The following is a 26,731-nucleotide window of genomic DNA, read 5'->3' as shown; positions in this document are numbered from 1 at the left end:
ATTATTTCCCATTGATTGTTAACTTTAATATGTGCTATAACTGCATGTATCGAGGGTTACCTGTATAGAGATAAAGGTTTCCAACTTTCTAAAAGTTAAGATATTATTTCCTTCCAGTATTGTTTTTATAGCTATACTAATACTTTTAAAATGCTATTTTTAACATTATTGTTGTGTGGTTGCTGACTTTTAGGAAAATCTATTAACTCTGCATCAGGAATGGTTTAAGGTCTTTTCTGTATGTGGGTGGTGGTCATGGAGACAGAGATGACATGTGCCTTTACAATCAGTATGTTTATTAAGACAAAAAGATGCTTACAGAATTTATAGAAAGATTCCTTTTGGACGATGGTTTAAATAATCCTTAGACAGTCCGAACGTATGTCGTCCAGTTTAAGGATCTTTTTTGGGGACGATGAAGATGGCTAACAGACCCGAGGCAGTATTGTAGTGATGTTGGGCAGGTGGTTTGCTGAACACTAAGCAGGTGGAACACTAACTTCCATATTGATGGCTGGAGAGGATGGTGAAATAGGAGAGGAAACTTACCAATTTTGATTTTGCTTAGACAGACACAGCAACACAAGGTCCAGGTAACTGACACAATCCAGAGTGCCACAATGCAATTAGCATGTTTCTACATGGTGTGTGTTGACTGACTGAGAATCTTGACTAACCGAGTGCGCCGTGTCCTTGATGATCAGGGATTATATTAATCTCCATCTTTCGATCGGCCGTTTCAGGTGGCTGATTTCCCTCCTCTGCGCTTTTCAAGTGGTCATTCCTGCATTACTAAGCATAACAGGATTGGGACTCAGAGTGCAGGAGAGGTCAACTTGGAGTTGACTTCAATCTCCCAACTGGAGATGGTCGATCATAGACTACATTCCAACTAAAATTTATGACTCTGCATTGCCTTCTAATATAAACAAAAGGGTGTCTGACTACAAACATTTTTTCTTGCCTTTTTAAACAAATAATTTTTTCCCTCCTAATCAACTAAATTTTTGCGAATTTCGTGATGGTTTGGACTTTTCTGGGACCTCATATTGTGTAAAAAACTGTTTTTAGTTTAAAACACATTTATAAAATGTTTGTATCTTAAATTGAATTTAAACATATAGGCAGAAAATGAGGATTCTTTTTTATCTCTATTAAATTAATGAAAATAGAGCTAATAAAGATATTACTTTAAGTGTAAATTTTTACAAAATGTCATACAAGAAAGTTTTTACATTGGTTAATTCTCATATATGGAATTTTCAAAGATATTAGTACAGTGGAACCTTGCTTAATGAGCATAATTCGTTCTAGTACCTTACTTGTAATGTGAAATACTCGTTATGTGAAACAATTTTTCCCATAGAAATTAATGTAAAATATAATAAAGCGTTCCACGCCGAAAAAATTCTCAAATATTTTATGTATAACATTTATTCAAAGACAATTTACTGTTAAGGAGCGTAAATTATCTTCACTTTTTCTTCTAGCACCGAATAAACCAACCTGGAATGCAAATTTGATTTACAGAAAACAAAAAAAAATTGAAATAATTAGTTTATTGTTTATGATACAGTACATACTTAATTCTTTTTTACTAGAAAGCTGTCTAGAGACATTTGTTTTTGCCGACACTTCAAAACTTGCTGAAAATGCGACACAACATCATCATTAAATAAATTTGTAGCATGCTTAGCCACTTCCTTATTCGAGTGATGATTCTCAATGTACGATGCAACAGTTTCCCATGCTTTCAGCATTTCTCTTATTTTACCAGAAGATTGTTGCTTTGCAGTCACCTCTTCCTCTGACAAACTCTCCTCCACAACTTCTTGCTGTGAAATGCAATGCAATTCCTTAAGCTCTTCAGTAGTCAGCTCTTGACTGTGCTCTTCCACAAGCTCATCAATATCGTTGTTATCCATTTCCAGTCCCATGATCTTGGCCAAAGACACAATCTTGTTGACTACAGGGTCCACAAGCACTGTCTCAAACTTCTCAAAGTCACATTCTACAATGCTCTCTGGCCAAAGCTTCTTCCAGGCAGAAGTGAGGGTTCTCTGGTAACACCTTCCCATCCCTTTTTGATCATCTTGAGGCAAGCAATGATGTGGAAGTGATATTTCCAAAATTCTCTGAGAGTGAGATTGGTTCCTTCAGTCGCCTCAAAACAATACTCGAAAAGCGTTTTAGTGTATAGCTTCTTAAAGTTAGAAATAACCTGTTGGTCCATAAGCTGGAGTAATGGAGTAGTGTTGGGAGGCAGAAACTGGATTTTGATAAATTTAAATTCTTCAAAGAGATCATTTTGTAGGCCTGAAGAATGGGCAGGAGCGTTATCCATAACAAGCAAGACATGGAGTGGCAGATTCATCTCAAGCAAATATTTTTTTACAGAAGGACCAAACACTTTATTCATCTAATCAGTAAAAAGGTCACGTGCTACCCAAGCCTTGTTGTTGGACCTCCACATCACATTTAGCCTGCTCTTCTGGACTTTACACTTCTTGAAGGCTCGTGGAGTTTCCGAATGGTAAACAAGCAGCGGTTTAATTTTCAAATCACCACTTGCATTAGCACAAAATAGCAGCATAAGACGGTCTTTAATTGGCTTGTGGCCAGGCAATGCATTTTCTTCTGCTGTTATATAGGTTTGCTTCGGCATCTTTTTCCAGAAGAGACCTGTTTCGTCGCAATTAAAAACTTGTTGCAGCAGGTAACCCTCAGAATCTATGAGCTTCTTGAAGTCGCCAATGAAGTTCTCTTCTGCCTTTGTGTCAGAGCTTGCTGCTTCACCATGCCTTACAACATTATGGATGCTGTTCTTCTCTTAATGTTTTCGTCATTATCCGGACCCACCTCTGACCCGCCGGGCCACAAAAGAGTGCCTCAGCACTCCAAATGTTGACACTATTATGGGATTAAACTTCTCGAACCACCCATGGCTTCCCTTAAATACTTCTTCTTCGGCCGTTGATGATCCTGGCGTCTTCTTAACGAGGTCAGCGAAAATCACTTTTGCCTTCTCACAAATGATGTTCTCATTAATAGTGTCGCCTTGCAATTGCTTTTCGTTTATCCATATGAGAAGAAACCTTTCAACATTGTCAAGAATACGTAACTGTTGCCTAGATATTCTTGTCACACCCTTTGAAGCATCTATCTTCTTAATCTTGACCTTGTTCTTGAGGATAGTGCAAATCGTTGATGTAGATCGATTGTATGTGCATGCTAGATCAGCCACGCTCACACCTTCTTCTCGCTTTTCAATAATTTTACATTTCATTTCTATGGTTATTTTTACTCTCTTATGGATCTCTTTTTGCAGGTTTTTCTTTGGGGACATCTTTGCAATAATAATTAAACGATGCACAAAAAATCACAAATAATATGTCTGATAAACACACATTTCCCGCTTCCATGTCAACCTTATATAGTTGTCGACAGCCGTCCGCCGACCAATCAGCGACTATTGCTAGACATAGCCGTATTCTAGGTCCGCCACATCGCGTGATATGTCAGCCAATGGTTTCTTCCTTGAGATGCATGTGCTACCAATTCAAATTTAACTGATTTGTTACCAGTTCAAATTGACCATTCCTGTTCATTACATGATATCACCATCTGTACGTTTCTATATTCAAGGGTTGACTTAACGGTGAGAAAACGGCATTTCAAAATAGACGGTTACGTTTCCGTTGAGACTAGTGACGTCACCGCTGTTTCACCGTTGAGTATTCAACAAACTAACATATTAATTTCTAATATTTAATTATAGCCTTCACATAGTGCAAGAATTTGGCATATCGTTTGGTGTTTATTATATACTGCAAAAGGCTATGGTTGTTGATGTTCGTATGTAATATGTCTGAATGTAAGTTTGGAAAAATGTGTTATCACAAGCAACATTAAGATGCTAGCGGAACAAGTGCTAAACACAGACTGATGGTGAATGCGCACGATTTGGGACTTCCCCTCTCCTCATCACTCGTTATGCGAAATATCACTCGTTAAGCGAGGTAATTTTTTTACAATTTTTTTGCTCATTATGCAAAATACTTGTTGTGCGAGGTGCTCGTTAAGCGAGGTTCCACTGTAATTATTTATACTTATAGTCCATATTGAGTCTTATTTATAAAATAATTGTTATAATTGACTATCTATTGGCCATATTCATAACCAAGGTCAAGTGTTAGAATTAGAAGTTAGCTAATTACCATTCACTTTACTTTTAGTAAATAAATAAATAAATAATATTTATTTATTTATAAGAAGTATTTTGGTAATTTTCTAAATAAGTGTCCATCTTTGGTTTAATTTATTCGAAATCGGATAAAGAAGAGTGATTTTAACTTGTTTATTTTTAAAGAATTTTTATAATTTTTTGGAAATTATTGTTTTTTAACATTACTTTAAGTATGTGAATGCTTTTTGGTTGACTTCTAACTTCAACTCTCAAACTGAATATGGACATTAACGTCTTTTCATATTTGCTCAAAAGAAAGCAAATGCTATAAATTTTTAAATCAGTTTATTTTATTTCTAATGATTGCTGATAAATAGTCCCGCTTTGGGCTGGTTCTTTTCTTCCAGTTTAATCTAAAATTATTTAAATTATTATAATTATTAATTTTAATAAGAGATTGCGCCTAACGCTTACCTCAAGTGCCAAATTTATTTCTAATCTTTAATCGTATTTATCCAAAAGTTAGCCCGATTATTTACGGCAGTTGATGATGTATTGGCTTAATGGTATCGGGTTTAGTGTGTCGTTTATTTGTAAATAAATAAACATTTGTCAGTTATCTTGTTCACATAATCCTATCTTAAATCATATTCAAACTTAGAGTGACTTAAATAAAAACATAATTATTGTAATTATTTATTAACCAAACAAAATGAACTTTACTCTAATAAACATTTTATTTTAAAACTTTGTAAATTAATATAGGGATCATTAAGTAATATATGTAACAATATTTTTATACTTTTCAATTATCACTCTCCCATCATACATACCCACCCCTTAAATTACTAACACATATCCTCGATCAGTTCCCTTAATTGTACCAAGGAATGAAACATTGCTCAGGATATCAAATTTTACATTATTTTATTAATTACATGCATAACATACAAAACAGTGACATAAACAGGTATAGTTAGTTTTGCAACACTTTAGAAATAAAAATGAATTGTTCTGTTACCCAAAAGTTGATATCCTAACATTAAATAACATTTCTGTAAACTGTCTTCTAACACTATGTAGTTTAACTACTCGACCACTTGGCATTTTTCATCTTTAACTTTTTATTCAGTTTAGTTGATACGCATACATGTTATTTTGTACACGTTTCGGGCTCAATAATGCCCCTCCTCAGTCAACTAAAATCATAAAATACACACTAATCACAAATTCGTTACATGCATATATAAACAGTATAAATTTTGTATTAGACATACCTTGAGATCACAATCATATTTTGAAAAAATTTTTACATTAAATGTCCGCGTGACGGGTTTACGACTTACAATATATAATCGTCTCCGCTTATCTAGTAAACAAATATTTATCAATTATTGCGTTAATTAACTAAATTCTTATAAACATATTTCAGACATACCTTAACATGTTTTTCTTTTCCTACACACTTGAAGGGTAGATTTACTGTCGATACATAACTTTGTAACAATTTGTTCTTGTACTTTCCTACTGGTGTTGTATTTGTATAATATAATTTATGGACAGCCCCATAATTCTATAATATATAACAAACCAGAAAAATTGTTTTAGCATTTTCTTATTCTAATTATTGTTTAATTACAAAATTGTTCTATTTTTAATAGATGATGCTGCTCGAGAAGCATTGACAGACATGCCACCGAGGTCAGAAGAGGAATTAGATGCGGTTACGCTACACAATCAAGCTTTGATGAATATGGAAACTCAGCCAACCGAAGGATTTGAAAAGTTACAATTTTTAATTCAACAAAATCCATTTCCACCTGAAACATTTGGAAATTTATTGTTATTGTATTGCAAATATGAAGTAATTGTTTTTTTTATAAAGTGCATAAAATATATTTTTATGCTGCATATCATTTTATTATTATTATTTGCTTTTTAGTATTATGATTTGGCTGCAGATGTTTTGGCTGAGAATGCTCATTTGACTTATAAATATTTGTCTCCAGTAAGTATATTTAAAGCTTCTTTTTAAATTAATTCAGATGCTAAAGTATTTAATTTTAATATAAACATCTAAAAATCTGATTTTAGATTAAAGTCAAATGATTGATACATTACACTGGGCTATATTAATGCTACTAATTTACTGGTCGGATAATTTGGCCTAGAGGTAGGCATTAGGTGCTGTCTCTTGATAAATTTAATAATTATAATTAAATCAATATTTTAATAATTAATTTTAAAGGTTCTGGAAGAAAAGAATTGGCTCAAACTGGGACTTGAACCCACAACTGATGCTTGCCATATGGATACATTGCCAGTTGTGCTACCTGGACTTCCATCTGATCTTTGCTTCAAAAACTATGAATATAGATATAACCATACTGGTTACTGACAGTAATGTGTCCACGTGGCAAGCAGGAGTTACAGGTTTGATCTTACTTCAGCTCGATTCTTTTCTTCCAGAATCTTCTGAATTAATTATTAAAATACTAAGAAATGAAAATCTGACAATGTCCTGTTTTTACAAGTTTTAAAATTTTGTAAATAATAATGTAAAGTGATTGGGACAGTTTTGACAGAGATCGGTTGCAGGAAGAAGATAAAGCTCTGGGCTCCAGCAGTAGCCTACAGAGAGAGGTCTGTTGTGAAAAGCGACTTCGTCAGTTGTGAAACTTTTTCATCAAGATGTGAACATTTTTATTGCATCGTTGAAATTTTTTTTAAGAAATTATAATTATTAAATTTATGAAGAGATAGCATCTATCTAATGCCTATTTCTAGGCCAAATTACTTGACATTTAATTAGTAATTAGTAGCATTAATATAGCCCGATGTAATCTGATAGTCATTTGGCTTTAATTTAATTTTAATGAATATAATGAATATCAAATTAAATTTAATAATATCATAAATAAATTATGCTGACTAATTTCTCAATCTTGTATGTAAAAGATGTACAAGTATCAGAATTTTTTTTACGTGTGTTAGAAATGATTGTAATTCTGATATACTGATATGTGCCACTTAATGATCCCAAGAAATACATTGTTAAGTGAACTTTATAGCATGTACTTAGACCAACCACACAAGTTATAGTCTACTACTTATATAAGCCTCAAATTATGAGTATATAATAAATTAATTAATGTATTATTTTAAAATAGCCCAAAAATTTCAGTATTTATTTATTTTAGTACGTGTTTTATGTTTCTATAACAAAAAAAAAAGGATATATAAATTAATAAGTGATCTGCTTGAAAAGCAAATTAAAATGAAATTATGTTTAAATTTTAAACCACTGAAAAGTTCAATAAAAAGTTTTACTGGTGGTGAACTTTTGTGATGACCACTTCACTTTAACAAGAAACCATATGACGGCCATATGGTCAAGTGGTTAAGAGATAACAGCATACCACTCCAGGGAACACAGGAACAAATCTGGACAGGTCAAATAAATCCAAGAATTTTTTGAGGTGGTTCAAATATGTCAAGCACCATCTCTCGTTACTCAGCCATCTCTCTGCAGGCCTGGCCAAACCCAGAACAGACTTGAGAAACAGGTCCTTTTAGTGTTTATGTGGCAGAAAGAGTAAAATAAAAAAACAAATCCAGGACGCTGTAAGAAACTACCTTACAGTTTTTATTATTGTTTATAATGGAAGCCTGAATATTATACCAATTTTCATTGATTGTTTTTGTCAGAACTGATTATTTTTTTTTTAAATTTACATATTGTAGAATATAAAATGGTAGTGGTGGAATTTCCCATTAATATGAAGCAGTCATTGCAAAAGTCCATTAATAGAGCAATTTTGTATTGAACATTTTACAAATAAAAAATTTTAAAATAATTTTGACCATTAGCATTTTATGTTTTATATGTATAAGATTTTGAAATGAATTATTAATTGATTTCAAAGAAATTCAAATATATATACTGTATTTTACGGACTATAAGACGCACCTTAATTTTTAAGCAATTTTTTAAAAAAATACCTATAGGAGGCTACGGACTATAAGACGCTCCTGAATTTTGGAGGCAATTTTTCGAAGAAAAAAGTGCGTCTTATAGTTCGTAAAATACGGTATATTGTTAAGACAATTAATATTATAAATTTACACAGTTTTGTTAAAAACTAATATATAATTTTTTTTCCAGTATCTGTTTGACTTTTTAGATGCTTTAATTACTCAGCAAACATCACCGGAAGAAGCTTACCGTAAATTTGATGAAATGGCTGCTCACCATACTGAAATGTTAAGAAAATTGACAAAGCAAGTCCAGGAAGCGAGACAAAATCATAATGACGATGGTGTGAAAAAAGCTGTAAATGATTACGACGAAGCTCTCGAAAGGTGTTTTATAACAACTTGCATTAATATATTATTATAGTAACTTACATAGTAACAAAGTCAAATGCTTGAAAATTTTCGATTTATAAGCACTGTAGTTTAAATATTTTTCTTTAAACTTCTTCATTAGAATATAGTATTATTATTTGACTCTTCCATTTTTGGCAAGAAGAAAGTCTTTATTTATTAGAGGCCCTCTAACTGACTAAGCTGGCAGGATGGAAGCCCATCACTCACCACATAAATGTCTGCTGTGGGCCCGGTCACAGATGATGAATGGGGTATGGCATATCTGAAAATTTCCGAGAATCCAATTTGTACCGAAATCCGGATTCCTCGGCATAAGTGCCTTATTTATTTCAGTCATTTGGCTATCGTTATATATTTTAATTAATTGCTTAAAATTATGTAATATTTGAAAAAATTAATTGAATGATTGTTTTTGAATTTTTAAGATACATTCCAGTTCTTATGGCCCAAGCCAAAATTTATTGGGAAATGGAAAATTATCAGCAGGTAGAGAAAGTTTTTCGTAAATCGGTTGAATTTTGCAACGAGCACGAGATTTGGAAACTTAATGTTGCTCACGTTCTCTTTATGCAAGAAAATAAATTCAAAGAAGCTACTGGATTTTACGAGCCAATTGTTAAAAAACATTATGATAATGTAAGTTTTAATAAACTCTTTTATATTTTCTGATGCTTTTAATAATGTGAATGTAATAAATTCTTATTATTTATAATGTAGATATTAAATGTAAGTGCAATTGTTCTTGCAAACCTTTGTGTGTCGTACATTATGACAAGTCAGAATGAAGAGGTAAATGTCTTTTTTCTTTTATTTATTTATGAATTGAGATAATATTTATCATCTTGAATTGAAAGAATGCGATAAATAAAAGCTAAATTAAATAATCATATGAGTATAAATTTTTTCTCTATCCTCAGATATATACAACTCCATTGAAACAATTAGTCAAAAAAGTGCCAAAATATTTAGGAGTCTGAATACTTTAATCAAAATTAAATGTTTTTAAAGACATTTTCTCACATCAGCAGATCACAATAATTCTAATTCGAACAAATTAGAACTATCAACATTATATTGTAACATTACTACTGTTAATATTATATCTTTATTTTAAATTACAGTCGGTTAATTCATATGATGTAGTGAAAATTTAAGATGACTAAAACACAGAAGTTATGGTAAAGTTTCCAATGTTGCTCCTTTCACTGAAGGCTAACTCTAACATTCAGTTCTCCCACAATGCATGTCATGTATACAGGTATACCTCGAGTTACATCGTTTCGAGTTAAGACGTTCTCGATTATATGTCGTTTGTCAAAAAAATATGAAAAAATAAAAATCAAGTTTAAGTCATTTTATTCAACTTTACTTCTGTCTGCCACAAATATTAAAGTCATAATATCACTAGAAAAGCATTAGAAGCACATAAAATCATTTCACTATACAATAAATAAGAATAAAAGCATATAAAATTATATTAAAATATGTACATTTACAGTAAATGTTAATACTGTATATCATAAATCCTAGAGAACGAAATATGAAAACATCTGTGACTCTGTGTTGTCGTCTTATTTAGCAGTCTTTATTGGTAAATTTAACAAATTAGTTTATTTTCTACTATGGCAAAATAATTTTTATAACTGTATTTGTTATTTAACCTTACAAAATCATTTTATTTTATAATGTCTTAGAGCAAACTACATTAACAAATAAACAGTTTGCAATGTACTGTAAACATTGCCAAATTGTAAACATGTACATTTACAACTATGTATGTACTGTACATGTATTCATAAATTTAGATAAATTTTAGTTTTTAATATAGTACAGGAAAAAGAGTAATTTGTTTGTAAGTTTAAAATAGATTCTTATTAACCATATATTATTAAAAATGCATTTATAAATAAAATACAGAACTGGGAATGGTTATTTGTGGTTTAGCCTAGTGACAAGTAAATTCGGCAATAAGTAAATTTGACTTAAGTTGCCTCTCCTGGAACCAATTACAGATGTAAGGTGAGGTATGCCTGTATATCTATTTTAATAGTTAATATATATATATATATATATAAAACTGATATATTATTCACAGAGACTCACAAAATCACACCATACTAAACTGAGGTTCTTAGCAAGCATTGAAACTACATTAAGCATGGGGAGGAGTGATGATGTCAGCTCTGTAGGTTACAAAGCTTACTAAAGAGGAACCTCTGGCAGGTACTCTGGGTGAAATATCTTCCTATTTCCAACACTGATGGTTAGCTGTTTCATTATCACTGCAGACTCATGTGGGTACCTGCCATTCTAGACTTTTTAAACTGGTTGACAAAAGTCTCACAGAGCCTTCTGACCCCCATTTCCATTTCTAGCTTACTCTATACTAACCACTTAGGCTTTCCTAGACACCAATTCTCCTTTCTCTTTCATGCTTCTCTTTTTTATAGGTGTTTTTTGCCAAAAAATGATGGCAATGCAGTCATCCAAAGTCAGAATCATGTAATCACCAATCACAGTGATTATCTACAAAAAAAAAAAAGAAATGTACCAGGTTTAAATAGGTACCCACTTAGCCCAGTGCTGGACATGCCTTCTATCCATTACCTCTTTCCTTTGATCCAGGATGTTTTTTTCAACTCCTATAAACAAAAGCAAGGCTTGGAACTGTGTGATATATTTTAGTGATTTGAGTGATGTAATATATTTTGAATATTTCAGTAACATTAGCAGAATATTTGAAAACTATTCTTTGTTCAAATTAGAACTATCGTGATCCAATGATGAGACAAACTATGTTGAAAAGCATTTAATCTTGTTTAATATATTCAGGCTCTAAATATTTTAGAACTTTTATTTTTGGCTGATTTTTTTTTTCCTTTATGTAGATATTTAAATGAGGACTTTTTTTACTTTTAAACTTTTCATATCTAAAGTTTCATAGATATAACATTTTGTATTTATCAAATAGGCAGAAGAATTAATGAGAAAAATTGAAAAAGAAGAAGAACAATTAGCTTATGAAGATCCTGACAAAAAAATATTTCATTTGAGTATTGTAAATTTAGTTATTGGGTAAGATATTTATTTATTTCAAAATTTACATTACATTTTTAAAAGTTTGGTTAGTTTTTCCTTTCGAATTTTTGAATGTAACTTTATTAATTTTATATGTTTTTTTTTAAATGAAAAAAGATGTTACATGAAACAAAGTAGTTTATGAACTAAAGAAAAAAATATTTGATTTCTATTCAGTTTTTCATTATTTACTAGTTATTATACATAATTATATTAAATAGTATAATTATATGTAATAATTGTTAACATCTAAGCAGTTACAATCCTTGTTAATTTTAATTAGTTTTAACTTTTAATACTTTTCAATAGCCTTCAATACCCAATTCTTAACCACTACAAAATATATACCAGTCTTCCTATTTGGCATATTTTGGAAAGTATTTAATATCAAAGTTAATATTTTAATACAATTAAATATGGTAGATCCTATTTTATGGCTTCTCTGCTTTGATTGAAATAACTCTCTGTTATAATTATGTATGATTCTACATTTAAATACTACATTTGTTGTAACACAATAATGACTTCTTCTAATAACACTGTAGTGCGTAACACTGTGAAAGGTTTTTAGACTGTGTCTCTGTGCTACATTTGTTGTTTTTTGCTATTTTGATATTGATATTTGCTATATGATATTTTAATGAGACTATGTCTTGTTTATAAAATTGCGGTGCCGTGACAGCTGGACCCCTTAGAAGTATGAAGGAGTACATGTCAGGAGTTGCAGTTTGGCACAGAGTATTTGGTGCCCAAATCATGAACACACCAAAAAAAACCAGACTTGTAAGTACTCAGAGGACCGAGTACTGAGTTAAAATAAAATATAAAATAGCAACACTCTTTCTATAAACAGACGCTAGTGTGAGATTTGTGCATGTGTTGCTCGTTGGGAAGTTCAAAGTGCAAGCATTGCAAAATCGAATTTTGACAAACAAATCTTTGAAAAAACCCATTTACCTGTCCTGCATTATTCTGACATATCTCTGGTCGCGACCTACTGACCTTGACCAGTTGACCCGAGATATCTCGTTTCACCATTGGAATGTTTTTGAAACTAGATGGCACTAGTCATTATAATTTTATATTAAAACTAACTTCTGAAATATAATTTTTTTTTCTTTTTACATTTATTAATATACTAGCAGGTAGGCCCGATGTTGCTCGGGCAAAAGTAACGATAGCGAAGATTAAAATTATTACTTTATAGTCACAAAAGAAAAAGAGTAATTTCATAAAAAACTAAGTATTTCTAAAGAAAGGTCGAATTTGAAAATCGAATGTTCTAATATTGTTTGATTTTCACGACGTGTTCTGATTATATTGTTCAATTTTCATCAAATGTTCTAAAGAAGAAAGGTTGAGAAAACTGAACTAATGTGTTTAAATTTGAAAATTGAATATGTTCTAACATATTACTCTTTTTCTTTCTTTTTTTTTTTCCTCCAGCACCGGTAAATCTTGCACGCCGCTTTCTCCTGTTCTCCATTGTTTTGTAACACTTCCATTGTTGACACTTCCATTGTTACTTGACACTTCCATTGTTACTTAACACTTCCATTTTTACTTAATCATCCCAAAATGACCTTGCCATTTTACTTGTTAGGCTTATAGTCCCAATTTACTGAAAATTAGAACTCTGTGTAGCTTTTTACAAACTGGTTAGGTTATAAAACCAAGCAAAATTATATTGGATCATTATTATTGTATATTATATTATATTAGATCAAAAAATGGAGAAAATTTAAAAAATTGTTCATCTTACAATAAATTGAACATGATGACAACAAACAATGATAAATTAAAATATAGTAGAGCCATCTCATACATGATTAAGACATTTCAAGACTACTAATGTAAGCAGAAATTCATGTAAAATATCTAACCCTATTAATTATTAAGTATTATATTTCCTATCTATCTATCTCCTTCTCAGCACTATTTAAATTAATTAATATATATTATATTTCCTATACCAACATACCTATCATACATTTTTAATATAAAATGATAAGGCAAATAAACACAAAATAACATAATACTCTAAATCTTAAAAATAATTTTAAAATTCTTTGGAAGCATATTGTTTTTTCCCTCACTAAATCTAAATTTTAATTTTTTTCCCTCTAAAGTACACACTTGTGGCATTTCTTTGGCTTATCAGAGCTACCAGCATCACTACGCTTTTGTTTTGGAGCCATATTTCCAAAATAATTAGCATAAATGAAACAAAGAAGCATTGATATCACACAGACACAATATGTTACAAATGAGAACTCTGAACAAACACTGAAGCAAGTCCCAGTGTCTAGTGCAAAACAAAGAAATGAATCGTTCCCAGAACAAAAGTGAGCATGATTGAGTGAGATGCTACAAGATTTCGTACACCTCCAAAAATGGTATAGATTTAGTGCACAATTAAGAATTTTTATTTTTTTTCTGGATTGTCGATAGCATATATCTGAAATGATGTGTGGTGAGGTGCTACTATAATCATTTTATATTAAACTAGCAGATGAGCCCGACGTTACCCGTGCAAAAAATAACACCAAAGATTAAGATTAGAAGTATGAAATAATTTAATAGATTATTTTATACTTGTAACCCTTCTATTATATTATATTATAGTATTTGATTTATATAAGTACAAAAGTTTTTCTATGTAAGGGTTTATCGCACCAAGTGACCAATCTAACTCATCTTAAAAATTCTTTATTCCTCTACTGTCCACAATTTAAAGAATTTTTAAAATGTGTTAGATTGGTCATTTCATGTGATAAACTCTTACGTAAGATAACCTTTGTAGTTATCTAAATCAAATATTATAATATAAGAAACATTAAAACGAAAACCATATAAATAGTTTAGTTATTTCAGACTGCCATTGTCACATTTATCATGTTACTCTGACAGCACGTATCAAATAGCCACCAAATAATACCTTAAATTTTTTTTGTCTTAATGTTAACTTTAAGAAACTGTACCATTCACAGCTGAATATCAAATGGTAATCTGCCTACAAATCAAATTTCACAAAAAAAAACGGACCAAATATTTAAACTCTGCAACCTTGAAACATATTTTGTGCTCACCTGTAACCTTGTATTATGTAATTTTCCTATTCGAATGCCACCTTACCACTGGTTCCGATAGGAAGAAGGGACTGTTGCAGATGGAGGTTGAAGTTAATTTGATCAAATGCACCAATTGTAGTTGTTGACGACCTCTCACAAGAGAGGATGGTCAATGAATACTAATTAATACTGGTCTGCTATTAATATTTGAAAAGTGATCCATGTTATATATGTTGTGATGGCCCTGCATGTGATCAAAGTTGATAACCTAAACATTCAGAAGACTTCAAACGAGAAGTCACATTACATCAATTCAAAATTTTCCCCTAAGCAGAGTTCGGTAAATAACCGGCACAACTCTATTCCTAACAGGAACAGTATGATGTATAGGGGCAAGACACTACTAAAAGAATTGAGAACATTGAGATGAAAAACTGCAGCCCAGCATTGTGATGATGTCACAATAAATACATGCTCATTAGAATTAGTTTGGTTTATCTGGTTACAGCAACACGACATGCCAGCGATGTGCCAAGGGAGATGCGTCCTAGGAAGACTTTTATGGGAAGCTGGACCATATTTAGGTGTTACTAACATTGAAGCAAACTTGGAAAACTCCACGTGACCAGCCCATTGGCTATGCCCAAACCCAACAACTAACTAATTACCAGTGTTTGGTGGTTTATCCACTGAGCCACCAGAGAGCAGTTATTAGAATTAGGAAAGTATCATTCAGAAATGAAAAAACCCAAGTCATTAGATGTGGAAAATTAAATACTTATGGACTTTTCACAGGGTAACACTTTCGATTCCAGGCAGGCAAGTGCTATGTGCTATTTGTCACAGTAATGATATAGCAAGTCTGTTTTGTACTATATCATTGTCACAGTAATTAAGTGAATGCAATATATATTTTTAAAAATGATATCCTTTTTATCAGAATTATATTTAGTTTATTATTTTCTTACATTTTTGCCAATAGATGGCACTATGTGTAAAGCCAGCAAATCGAATGGAGATAGAAATTAATTGATCTATAGAAACTGAACTGATATTTTGGGGTGGGATGTACAGTGTTATCTAAGGTAAAAATATTCAAACGTAACTGCCAAGTTTTGTGGCAATTGGTCGAATGGCCTAGGAGTGCATAGCGAACAAACAAACAAGTATTCTCATTTATATATATAGATTTAACAATAATATTTCAAAATGTTTATTTTGATGACTTTTTAGAAAAATTTTAAAGTTAAAAATGTGTTCTTTTAACTTAAGATTTTCTCATCTTCTTTACACAATTTACTTATATTTTTAAAGTCATTTTTAATAAACCTGAATAATTGAAATTAAATTTCTTGAATTGTGCCAACAAATAAAAAACAAATATTGAAAATTTGCATAGAGGAGATGCTTATTGGCCGTGGACGTAGGAGTCGTTTCCAGCCAGTGCCGTTAATAACCGTGGAAGGTTATATCGAAATTTAAGTACGTCTGGAAGCAATGACTGGCTTGGGGTTCGGGTGGCGCAATTGGTAGTGCACCGCACGGCAAACAGAGGCTGCGGGTTCAAGCCCCACCCCGGGTTAATTATTTTCTTCCAGAATGTTCTAAATTATTTATTAAATTATTAAAAGTCATAATTATTAATTTAGATAAGGGATGGCACCTAACGCTTATCTCTATACCAAATTCATTTGTATTTATTATTTAATTATAGCCATATAATAGCCCGATTATTTAGGCGTTTGTGAGTTTTAATTTAATTGCTTGTTATCCTGAAGTTCATTTGAACTGATCTCAAAGTCATAATAGTAGAGCAGTGGAGTAAAAATGCCTATTATTAATGCATAATGAACTTGTGGTCTACTTGAAATGATTGACGATTGTTGTTTTGGATTATGAATGTAAGGCACTATCGATTATAAGATGCACCTCTATTTTGGACAAGTAATAGTGGATATAAAAAGAATCTTATACTTGAGGAAATATGATGTATTTAAAATATTTTATCTGATGTAATTCATGTATACAGTGTAATAGTTATTTATGTATATATAACTGTTATACTGTATAAATGAATTATATCAGGTTTATATATATTTTATACTTAATTTTTTAATAATTCAAATGGGGGGGATGGCTGCTTAAATTAGCTAAAAATGTTTGTTTATCCAAAATTGAACACTGGATTACAAAGGTTTTAAAAATAATTAGCAATACAGTAGACCCCCCCCTATAACACGTTAGATACATTTTGTGTTATATGAATCCGTGTTGTACGAGTCACTTAAATACACGAGCCAATCACAGCCAGGCACGTGTGCAGTTTAGGGGCTACGGCTGTTTGAAAGGTTTCTTCCATAAAATTAATCGATTCTAGACTAATTTGACTCAACATCTCCAAATCACATATAATTTTTTGGGAATAATCCATATAAACTATGCTATAAACAAAAAGTTGTAGGATTACTTATCGAGTGCGCACCGTTCGACGACGCCATTGCTTAAGCTTGTTTTCGTTGCGGAACGGCTCGTCGAACGGCGGACGCATGTCTCCTGATAAGTTATTCTTTCTGCAAAAAATTCGCTGAACTTTGGCGACATCATTAATAAAAATATAATTTTTATGGTCGTTGAATAATAAATCGTATGGTGTTTTTAGTAGTTCCAGTGCTTGTTTAAACTCAACGATTTGTACAATATCCACTATTGGTCCAGATTCGACCAATCCTGTCGCGACACGAGTCGGCAATGACGTTTTACCGTGTTATACAAGTGTCTTTTAGCGTGTTATACGAACACGATGGCAATTTTTTCGTCGTGTTATACGAATCCGTGTTATATGAACCCGTGTTATAGGAGGGTCTAATGTAGTGTTATATTTGAAAATTATATACTGATACAGATCATTCGTATCAAACACGATACTCAGTTCTGAAGTATTTAGTTTAAAACAGTTTCTTGTCATGAACAAATGTTTGTTTCTTTTTAATTGAATAATAATGCTATCTAATTATCATAAATACATAGCATTGTACTGTACCCTGTACATAAATTTGATTATTAGGCGTCGAGTAATTTAAGTCGTATATTTAGAAATTGCATAAAAATATTGTAGTTAAATATGTTAAAAAATTATTTGATGGTGTTAAATTCTATACATTAAGAATAGTTTCTGATGATGTTATTAGAATTTGATAAAATTAATTTTTTCTGCATCCAAGTTTATATTTAGCATTTTTGATTTCATTAACCTTTTCTTGTGTAAACAAATATACAAATCTTGAAAACACAATTTGTTCGGGTGTTGTTTATTATTTGCCAAATCACTGGTTTAATTTCTCTTTTTGATACAAACATTTGCATTTATTCATGTTTTAATAGGAAATATTGCTTAAAATTCCTTTGGTTGCAAATTATATAATATTATGCATAAATAAACTAAATTTTTTGTTTTCTTTAATTAAAAGTTAACGATACTTTTACTTACTAAATATAACTTCATAAAAAACTGGAACAGTACATATAGAGTCGCAAATCACACTTAAACTCAAATTTTCCAGCAAATAAACGTAAAAAACTTACAGATCGAACGTTTTTGGCCACAAATTTATCGCCCTTCTTCGGGAAAAGCATTCTATAAATAGAACAGTGCCGCCTTGTAAATTTTAAAAGATTGTAAACGGCTGTGACGTATAGTGTATGACATCTATTATGAGTCTAGATAGTGTTTCCAAGCCGTCGATACAAGAATGACATCCGTGTTGATGCAGGTTCCACTCCTGCTCGCCTTGTAGATCTCCACTGCTTCTAAAATTTTAATATTTTGCCAGTCAAACTCTTACTTTTGCATATTTTTTATTGTAATACATTTTGATCCTTTCTATCACTGAATTATTTTGTTTATGTAATTATTATTTGTTCTTTTATCATCCCATCCTTAGCGTGTAAAGAAGGTAAAGTACTGTACATGTTTTAAAATGTTTATAGTTACATTTATTTAATTTATTCATTCATAAATAATTTAGAATTATATTATTCAAACATTAAGTGCAAAAATTTAATAAATTTGAATTTTAAAAATGTTATCTATGCTGAATACTTTAAATAATTACTGTCAAGTTTGAATCATAAATATTAAAATAGTCTAAAATTATAAATAAAATTCAAAATAAAAATGTCATTTTCTTATACATTATTTATTAAATGCATAATTATATAAATTAAGAAGTGAGATAAATGTCTTTCTGAATAGTTATTTTATTATCGGGCTGCAATTTGAAAAACTCGTAGACGTATAAATTCCGCCGTCGTTCGTCTGTCTTTCCTTAATCTTGAGGATGGATGAAAGCCGAGACCAGATATGAAAGCATTAGGGGCCGGAGGCCCCGATTAACTATATACAAACTTCTGGTGCAAATTGGAAGTCATGTTATTTTGATTAAAAAATTTCCCCCAAATGATGTTAGATAACTGGCACAACTCTATTGTTAAAGGAAAGGTATGATGTACAGGGATAAGCCACTACTAATTTGAGGTGGAAAGCATGCATTTTAAATTAAATAAATTAAAAATATGATTAAAAATTTTGCAGCCAGGGATCATGACAATATCACAATAAAATATTTCCTCATTTGACTAATATCTTTTGTCTAACTGCCAGGTGGTAGAGGTCGACTGCTCTGGGATTGAGTTTGAGTGAGCATCTCCCCAGAAATTTTTCACAGGTGGCGAGTTTCAGGTATGTCTTGGTCGCCACGTTCTGGGTCTGGTCGAACCCACAGTGGGTTTGGTAAAAAGTTCCTCTTAGTGTCCATAGAGTAGGAAGAGTAAAAAAAAATATCAATTGATCAATTTTTTTTATTGAACATAATGGCTTTTTTTGGAAAAATCTATTATTTTTTTGTAGCATGAAGTATTTGATCCTCATCTAAGTTACAAAATATAAAATCAAAGAAGGGAATTATCTTAAAATTGCTCATCTGAAAATACAATTCATACTTTTAAAGTTGTTTAATTTGACAAATTCTAAATACTATTTCAAACTGTTTTTTTACATCTTCATTGATGATTTATCAATAAGACTTTATTTTAGAAGCACTTTTTATCACTCTTTGGTGAGGAAAAAAATGTTTCTTTATTTCTTTAAAAGTCTTCTTCTTTCAAAGATTTCTATTCAGTTTTTTTTCCAAATATGGGCGAAGAGCAGGGGTGCCCGTACATTGGGGCATTTTGCACATGCCCCAATGTATGTCCCTTTGTTATTGGGTTGCTCTTTTCTTAATCAGCAAAGGAGCTCTAAGGTTTCATTTTATTTTTAAATTAGTTACTCATTTTTATCACAGAAAACTTTTTACTGGTGACAAAATAAAAATAAAAATATTTCTTATTAACCAAAAATTTGTTCTAGTGGGTTATGATTGTTTGGTCGAGTATCGAGGTATCACCGTATTCGATTAACAAAATTTTGATATACACGGTAGCGTCGAGGGATTAATTAACTGCATTAATCAAAGGATACTTGTGTATATGTACTGTACATATATATAGACACACACACACTGTATATTTGACATAATGTATGTATGATGCCTATTTTTATAACTTGTGCTTCCTTTTTACAATCTGCAGATGTTGCTGGTGAAGAATCTAAAATTATTTAGCATTTGAAGAAATCAAAGCTCCTTGAAACATAAACTACTGTATATATGCATAGGCCCATGCATGTATAAACCGCACCCCATTTATGAAATGATGTATTTGGAAAAAATCTTAGAATTTCGCCAAGGACGAGTAGACACACGGGTATACAAAAAATATGGCAACACTGCAAATTTTAAAGGATGACGTGATGGTTAATGCTTATCATTGAGTGCTTGCTCAGTGTGTGTTAAACATGGGTCAAGCGAGAATGCACTGATACGATCAAAACATCATACTTTGGAATGTTTATACTTAGTAAATATCTTACAAAAGACTTAAAAGAAATAAATAATTAATCAAAATTAACACTTCTCTGAAAGTATAATACGATTAAAGAAATTGTCCTTGTTTCACCTTACTTATTTGCAAGACTTTAATAATTATTTTTTCCCCACTTTCAATAAAGCTACACCGACTGCCGTATAATATCGAGCTATATTTCTGAAATATTAATATTAAATTTAATTTTGAATTACTGATTAATTTTGTCCCTAGAGGGAGGCATTAGGCACCTTCCTCTCGGACAAAATTAATCAGCAGTTGTTGTAGCTTTATAGTAACGAATCGGATTTTGTATGATGATTATATTTCCTGACTTTCTTTGTCTTCAAGAAGTTTTTGATTTTTAAATGCTCCGAAGACTTTGTTCTCTTAATGAACTTTATATAATGAGTTTTTTAGAATTTTATATTCTGAAGAATTCATTATATATTTTATAAACAAAGTTTGTTAAGAATCTCTCTGATGATGGATGAAAATTGCAAATATTTAGATATATTGTAATTGTGTTGAACTTTCTCAAACTGGGTGGAGCTGGAGAGCTAAGATCCCTCCCAGGGAGATTCATTGCCACCATCAATTAAGGAAGCGGTAATTAGAAGAACCAAGAAATAGAAAGTTTAGTTTGAGTCTGGAAGTTAAACTGGATGGATTTGAGATGGTAATACATGGATGGGAAGAAATATGATAGCTAAAGGAAAACTGTACAGAAGATAGCTTTTGTTGGAAATTTTTGTGCTTATATGTAACTGCTTCTGAGATTGTATCGCATTGTACATATTGGAATTACACGGTGGGGCATATATGTGTCTTGGAGAGAAAATACTGTATTTTTTGAATGGTTTCTTAGAAACAAGTTGCGTTTGGGCATTTGATAGAAGGGACTACTTCTCTATCAAATGATCAAGAAGTGCTCGAGAAGTTCTTGACGACCTCAGATGAATACGAGGGTGCTTAAACGTAACATCATTTTAAGTTTTAAATTTTTCAGATAATGCATTTTATTCAAACTGAATATACAAAATGAAATACAAGTACAGACCTATTTTTCTATATATGAAACAAAAACATTTATGTACTTATCCTTGCACTTCACGTGGTTGAAAATACCCTGTCCATTTTTTGAGAGTCGAGTCTCGGATATCAGTTCTTCGTCTGTTTAAAACCTCTTTTCTCTGAGAAATATTTTACTTTGGGCCAAATAGATGGTAGTCACTAGGCACTAGTCGGGGCTATTGGGTGGAAGTGGAAAAGTTCTCGATTCTAGGTTGAAATGTTTTCCATGACCTTCTGTGCTTGCCACTCATTGCGAAGCCTTGTTCACCTTACACTATTAGTACTTAACTATTAGTCAGAACTATTAGTACTTAAGAATTGATGGTGGCAATGAAGCATTTGAGCATTTTGCATCATTGTCGAATGTTGGAATAATTCGTGCACTCTTCAGAATTCCAACATTTTGGCATGGATTTGCAATATTTTCATCTTTTTGTTTAAAACAATTACACAACAGCTGTCTATTTTAATAAGAGATGCCATTGTAAATCAAATTATATCACTTGCCTGTGAGATGTTAGTACCTGTTGAAATTCCATGGGAAAGAAAACTGATGTGATTCTGCTACTTTTTTAAAAATCCAAATTAAAATGAATGCAATAGAAAAAAAAAAAAACATTAATTTTCAAAACACCCCATATTTGGTCCCGGATTGATATCTCCGGATACACCAGGAAAGGCTCCACGCAACCCAAATTTAAACTCCGTAGACTTGTAATACGAAGGACTACTAAAGATAAAATTGGCATATCTTCAATGCATAACTTGCAGATTGTTCGGAAGCTCATCAGACACACAACAAAAGAAATTTCGGCATCGGTCAGACACCATATTAACTATATTAAGCAATTTTATGTATTCCTGCAGAATTTGATCGTGTCTGAAGGCAAATATTTTGAATACAGGTAACCCCCATATAACACGGCACTTCTTCAGCACGGATTCACTCCGACACGGTTTGAGAATTGGGTAAAACCCTCGTACAACATGAAATGTAATAAATTTTTACATACTTAAGTACTAATAGTTAACGAAAATTATTATTTTTGTGAACTATTAGTACTTAAGAATGTAAATTTTCTTTTTCCGCCTTCTGTTGATACACACGGTCCTCCTCGAAACTTGTTTCAATGTTGCCAGATCTCGACACTTCTGCTTTTGATGTTGCCAGATGTTTTTCCCTTATTCCATACTTGCTTTATTCTTCATAAGTGCTTAGCACCATATAAGGAAATTTATAAAGATTTTTTAACTAAAAGCAAGCAATCTAAAATTACATACTTTTTGCGAAAGGTAAAGCATGGATCTGAAGATAATGCAGAAAAATGCTCAGAGGATAACGATAGCTTGCCAAAAAGAAAATCCACCCGGTTAATAGTGCTTAGTGATGACAAAAAAACATTGTTTAATTTATACTAATATGTATCACTTAAGAAAATTTTAATAAAGATATTTATCTTAATTATGAAAATATAACAACATGTTTTTTAATTTTTGGAACCTAACCCTCCTTTTCGTACTAGTTCTTTGTTTCGTATGACGCGGATTCGCATAACACTGTAATTTTTTTGGAACGTAACTCCCGTGTTATACAGGGGTTACCTGAACTGTTTTATAGTTCGTTTGCTATTTAATTAATTGCATTTTATTCAAATCAAATTGCATATATACATTTTGAATAATTTAAGTCTTTCACCCAGACAAATGTACGTATGGTCCACCCTGTACGTATCCCACATTTTCAGAGGAAGTATTATTGTAACTCAGTATATGGCTATTTAGTATTGTATTCACAAACTTGCATTAGATTTAATTTTAATTTTCCAAAACAAAGGAAAAGGTGAAGTTATTTGACTGCATAATTTCTTTTGTTTTTTCCAAAACAGCCGTCAATAACTCGGTAAAGATTTGATGCAAATAATATTTTTAAATTCTATTTGATATTAAAGTTGAATATAATTTTCATTGTTTGGCTTGAGAATGACGTAAATATGTTTAACACTTAAGTTTTTTTTTATAATTTCTATATCTTTATATTCTAATTAAACAGTATTTAAATATGTTCCAAATAAAAATTTGTATGTTAAGTCTGAACTATACATAGAAACAAACAGTAACAATGGCTTAAATCAGATTTATTACATTGCTTTTTCATCAGATATAATTGGAAATTAGCCACAAATAGTTTTGAAAATTTACATGTCCTGAACTCGATACATTGTGTAATGAAAACTTGTTTTTAATAAAGATTGCCTGAATTATTTCCCTTTTTTTTTTTTACTCTTTTCTGGTTGGCTCACTAAGGACCTGGCCACAGTGCATTTGGCCATTTCTGTAGCGGGCCGGCCAGGTGGCGAGGAACATAATGAGAAAAATTTCTCGGGTTTTACGGACCCCGGAGCCGTGGGTCCATTGTTAACTTTAAAATATAGAAAGATAGTTTCACGTAGACCTTCCACAAATAAAACCACTGAAAGTTATACAAAACATTATATATTAAATGATTAATGTAAGAAGCCCTGTAGTGTAACATGTTCTCAAAATCATCATCTATTCGGTGTTTAAAATTGGTCCAATTGTACTTATGTTCTGGCAGTAAATCGCTTTGTTTTGGTTTATGTTATGATATTCTAGAACAAAGAGTGTGCACACAGAACAGACAGAAGGGGAGTTACCTTCTTAAGATATGTAATAAACTTTGTTTTTTCTAATAAGAATTTTATAAAGCAAAGGTATTTTGTAAGAGTAAATTTACTTTGTAGTTATTTCAGTGTAACATCTGTTAATGTTCACACAGCAAGGTGATCTTTCTAGCTCTTTGCAGTCATATGAAACACCACATTTTGTAGGATAATTGCGTAGGAATTTTTGTTTGATTTTACATATGTTATACTATTTTCAAGAGAACAAATAATAAAGTTTAAACATAATTTCAGTAATAAATAGAAACACGATCTTTCTGTCATGTTTTATGACAGAAAGATAATGATTTTAGATGATCCGAATCAAATACGTTTCATTGCAACCAAGACAAAATCCTAAAGTTGTCTTTACTCTTGAATAACTTCTACATTAGATTCGCACTATAAAAGAGCATCAAAAGTTAATAGGTTAATAAATAATTTCAGTATTTCTTAGAATATCATCAAATAATTGTTAATTATATTAATATAAGTAAGTTAAATAGTAAGCAATCACATTTTCATTGCATAATAGTTTAATCAATTTGAGAATGCAAAAGTCTCACGCAGCTGTACGAATCTTAAAATTTTACACAATTTTTCACACGGGAGGACAATTTGAAGCGAAAACTCTGACGGCCGGAAGCGTCTTTATTTAATTCGTTTCCAATATTAATTTTCTCCTTAACGTAAATCTGCAAGACGTCAAAGCATTAACCGCAATTATCCGTCACGTGTAAACTGATTATTTATTTATTTATTTTTATTAATATATTTAATAATAAAGGAAACTTTCTTACTTTTCAACAAAATAAAACATTCCTTGAAATTTTTTCAATTTGTTTGATTAATAAATATCCTCTATATATATATAATATTTTTTTTTTTCATTTTTTTTAATATTATTTGATAGAGAAGTAAGTAAAGGAAATGAAAGAAATAAAATATGATTTATGAGAGATATCTGATCCAATATTCACATATTGGATCTCTAATATTTTATATATTTACTACGATACCGTTTGCGATGTTTTAATACGATCTTTCGTAATGAATGATAGTCTCCGAAGGAAATATATTTTAACTTTCTTCGCATTTATTAATAAATGAAATATATTATAATGATGATATTAAATTTAATACTTTCCAAAGTGCGTCACTTTAATCTTCTTGCAGAAAAATAGCTTTTAAAATAGAATTTCAATTCAAGTTAAATAAAATTCGATTTAAGAGAAAACAACAATCATTTTTTTAATCTAGTTTGTTTTGCTTTTGTTTTTCTTTCAGTTTAATGTCAAATACTGTAAATTTCATCTTTTTTTTCTGTTGTTTTTAGAACTCTCTACTGTGCTAAGGGAAATTACGATTTTGGAATATCTCGAGTGATCAAGAGCTTGGAGCCGTACAATAAAAAACTTGGAACGGAGACCTGGTTTTATGCCAAGAGATGTTTCCTGTCTCTCTTGGAAAATCTCTCCAAACAAGTAATTATGGTTCGTGATATTGTTTTGAATGATTGCTTGCAGTTCTTGACACATTGCGAAAGTAAGTAAATGTCTTCTAATCAAATAATCTCTCTCTGTCCCCCTCCTCTAGATTTAGATTTTTTTAATGAGTATATTTATAAATTTATTTAGCCTACGGAAGGAACGTGAGAGCTGCCGCGGAACAACCTCTAGAAGAGGCTCACGTTCATCCCGGAAAAAACACGGTCACTTACCAGGCCCGCGTCTTAAAAGCTCTGATGCTCGAACTAATGCTCTGATCTCTCGGAAACGGTCGCAAGACCGTCCCTCAAACGAATTCCGCGCCTTTGTAGTCGTGCGAAATATTCAATCCGTCCACCTTGCAACTGTCATAGCTCGTTTTTATATTTGATTTGCATACATTTTTACAGTTATATATGTCAGAAAGTTTGTTATTTATTCATCTAGTCATTAAAAATTTTTATTTATTTTACCAAAATAGTTTTTAAATAAATAGTTTCAAAAATAAACGTTTCTATTTTTAATAATAATAATTTAATAAATATATTAATATATAATTTTTGCGTCCTCGACTAATCGCAAACTCGATACTTTTTAAGTACGAAAACATACGGACTAATTACTATTTTATTCTGTTAATTTTTTAATTAATTTTAATTAATTAGAATTTAGAGAAAATACTATTTAATAAAAGAATTTATGAACAACATTAAAAATCTGAAGATCAAGTTTTAAGAAATTAGGATATTTTTTAAAAATATTCAAAAAATTTAAGGTTAATTACATTCCACTGTGAAAATTTCA

The 26,731-nt window shown here is 31.2% G+C and overlaps 1 protein-coding gene across 1 annotated transcript in view; it reads left to right on the top strand.

Annotated features, from left to right (window-relative positions):
• Ttc30 (tetratricopeptide repeat domain 30) overlaps positions 1-26,436 on the top strand; it is a 42,970-nt gene extending 16,534 nt beyond the window's left edge. The window contains exons 9-16 of the mRNA XM_067281045.1: positions 5,848-6,050; positions 6,129-6,194; positions 8,352-8,548; positions 9,001-9,211; positions 9,293-9,364; positions 11,547-11,650; positions 25,777-25,985; positions 26,078-26,436. Coding sequence (XP_067137146.1) covers positions 5,848-6,050; positions 6,129-6,194; positions 8,352-8,548; positions 9,001-9,211; positions 9,293-9,364; positions 11,547-11,650; positions 25,777-25,985; positions 26,078-26,205 — 1,190 coding nt within the window. The 3' untranslated portion in view covers positions 26,206-26,436. The remainder of the gene's footprint in view (positions 1-5,847; positions 6,051-6,128; positions 6,195-8,351; positions 8,549-9,000; positions 9,212-9,292; positions 9,365-11,546; positions 11,651-25,776; positions 25,986-26,077) is intronic.
• Positions 26,437-26,731: the final 295 nt, after the last annotated feature.

The sequence above is a fragment of the Centruroides vittatus genome, unplaced genomic scaffold (assembly GCF_030686945.1).
Source record: "Centruroides vittatus isolate TY-2023 unplaced genomic scaffold, ASM3068694v2 contig_904, whole genome shotgun sequence".
Taxonomy (NCBI): domain Eukaryota; kingdom Metazoa; phylum Arthropoda; class Arachnida; order Scorpiones; family Buthidae; genus Centruroides; species Centruroides vittatus.
This window is presented reverse-complemented; position numbering and strand designations above follow the sequence as displayed.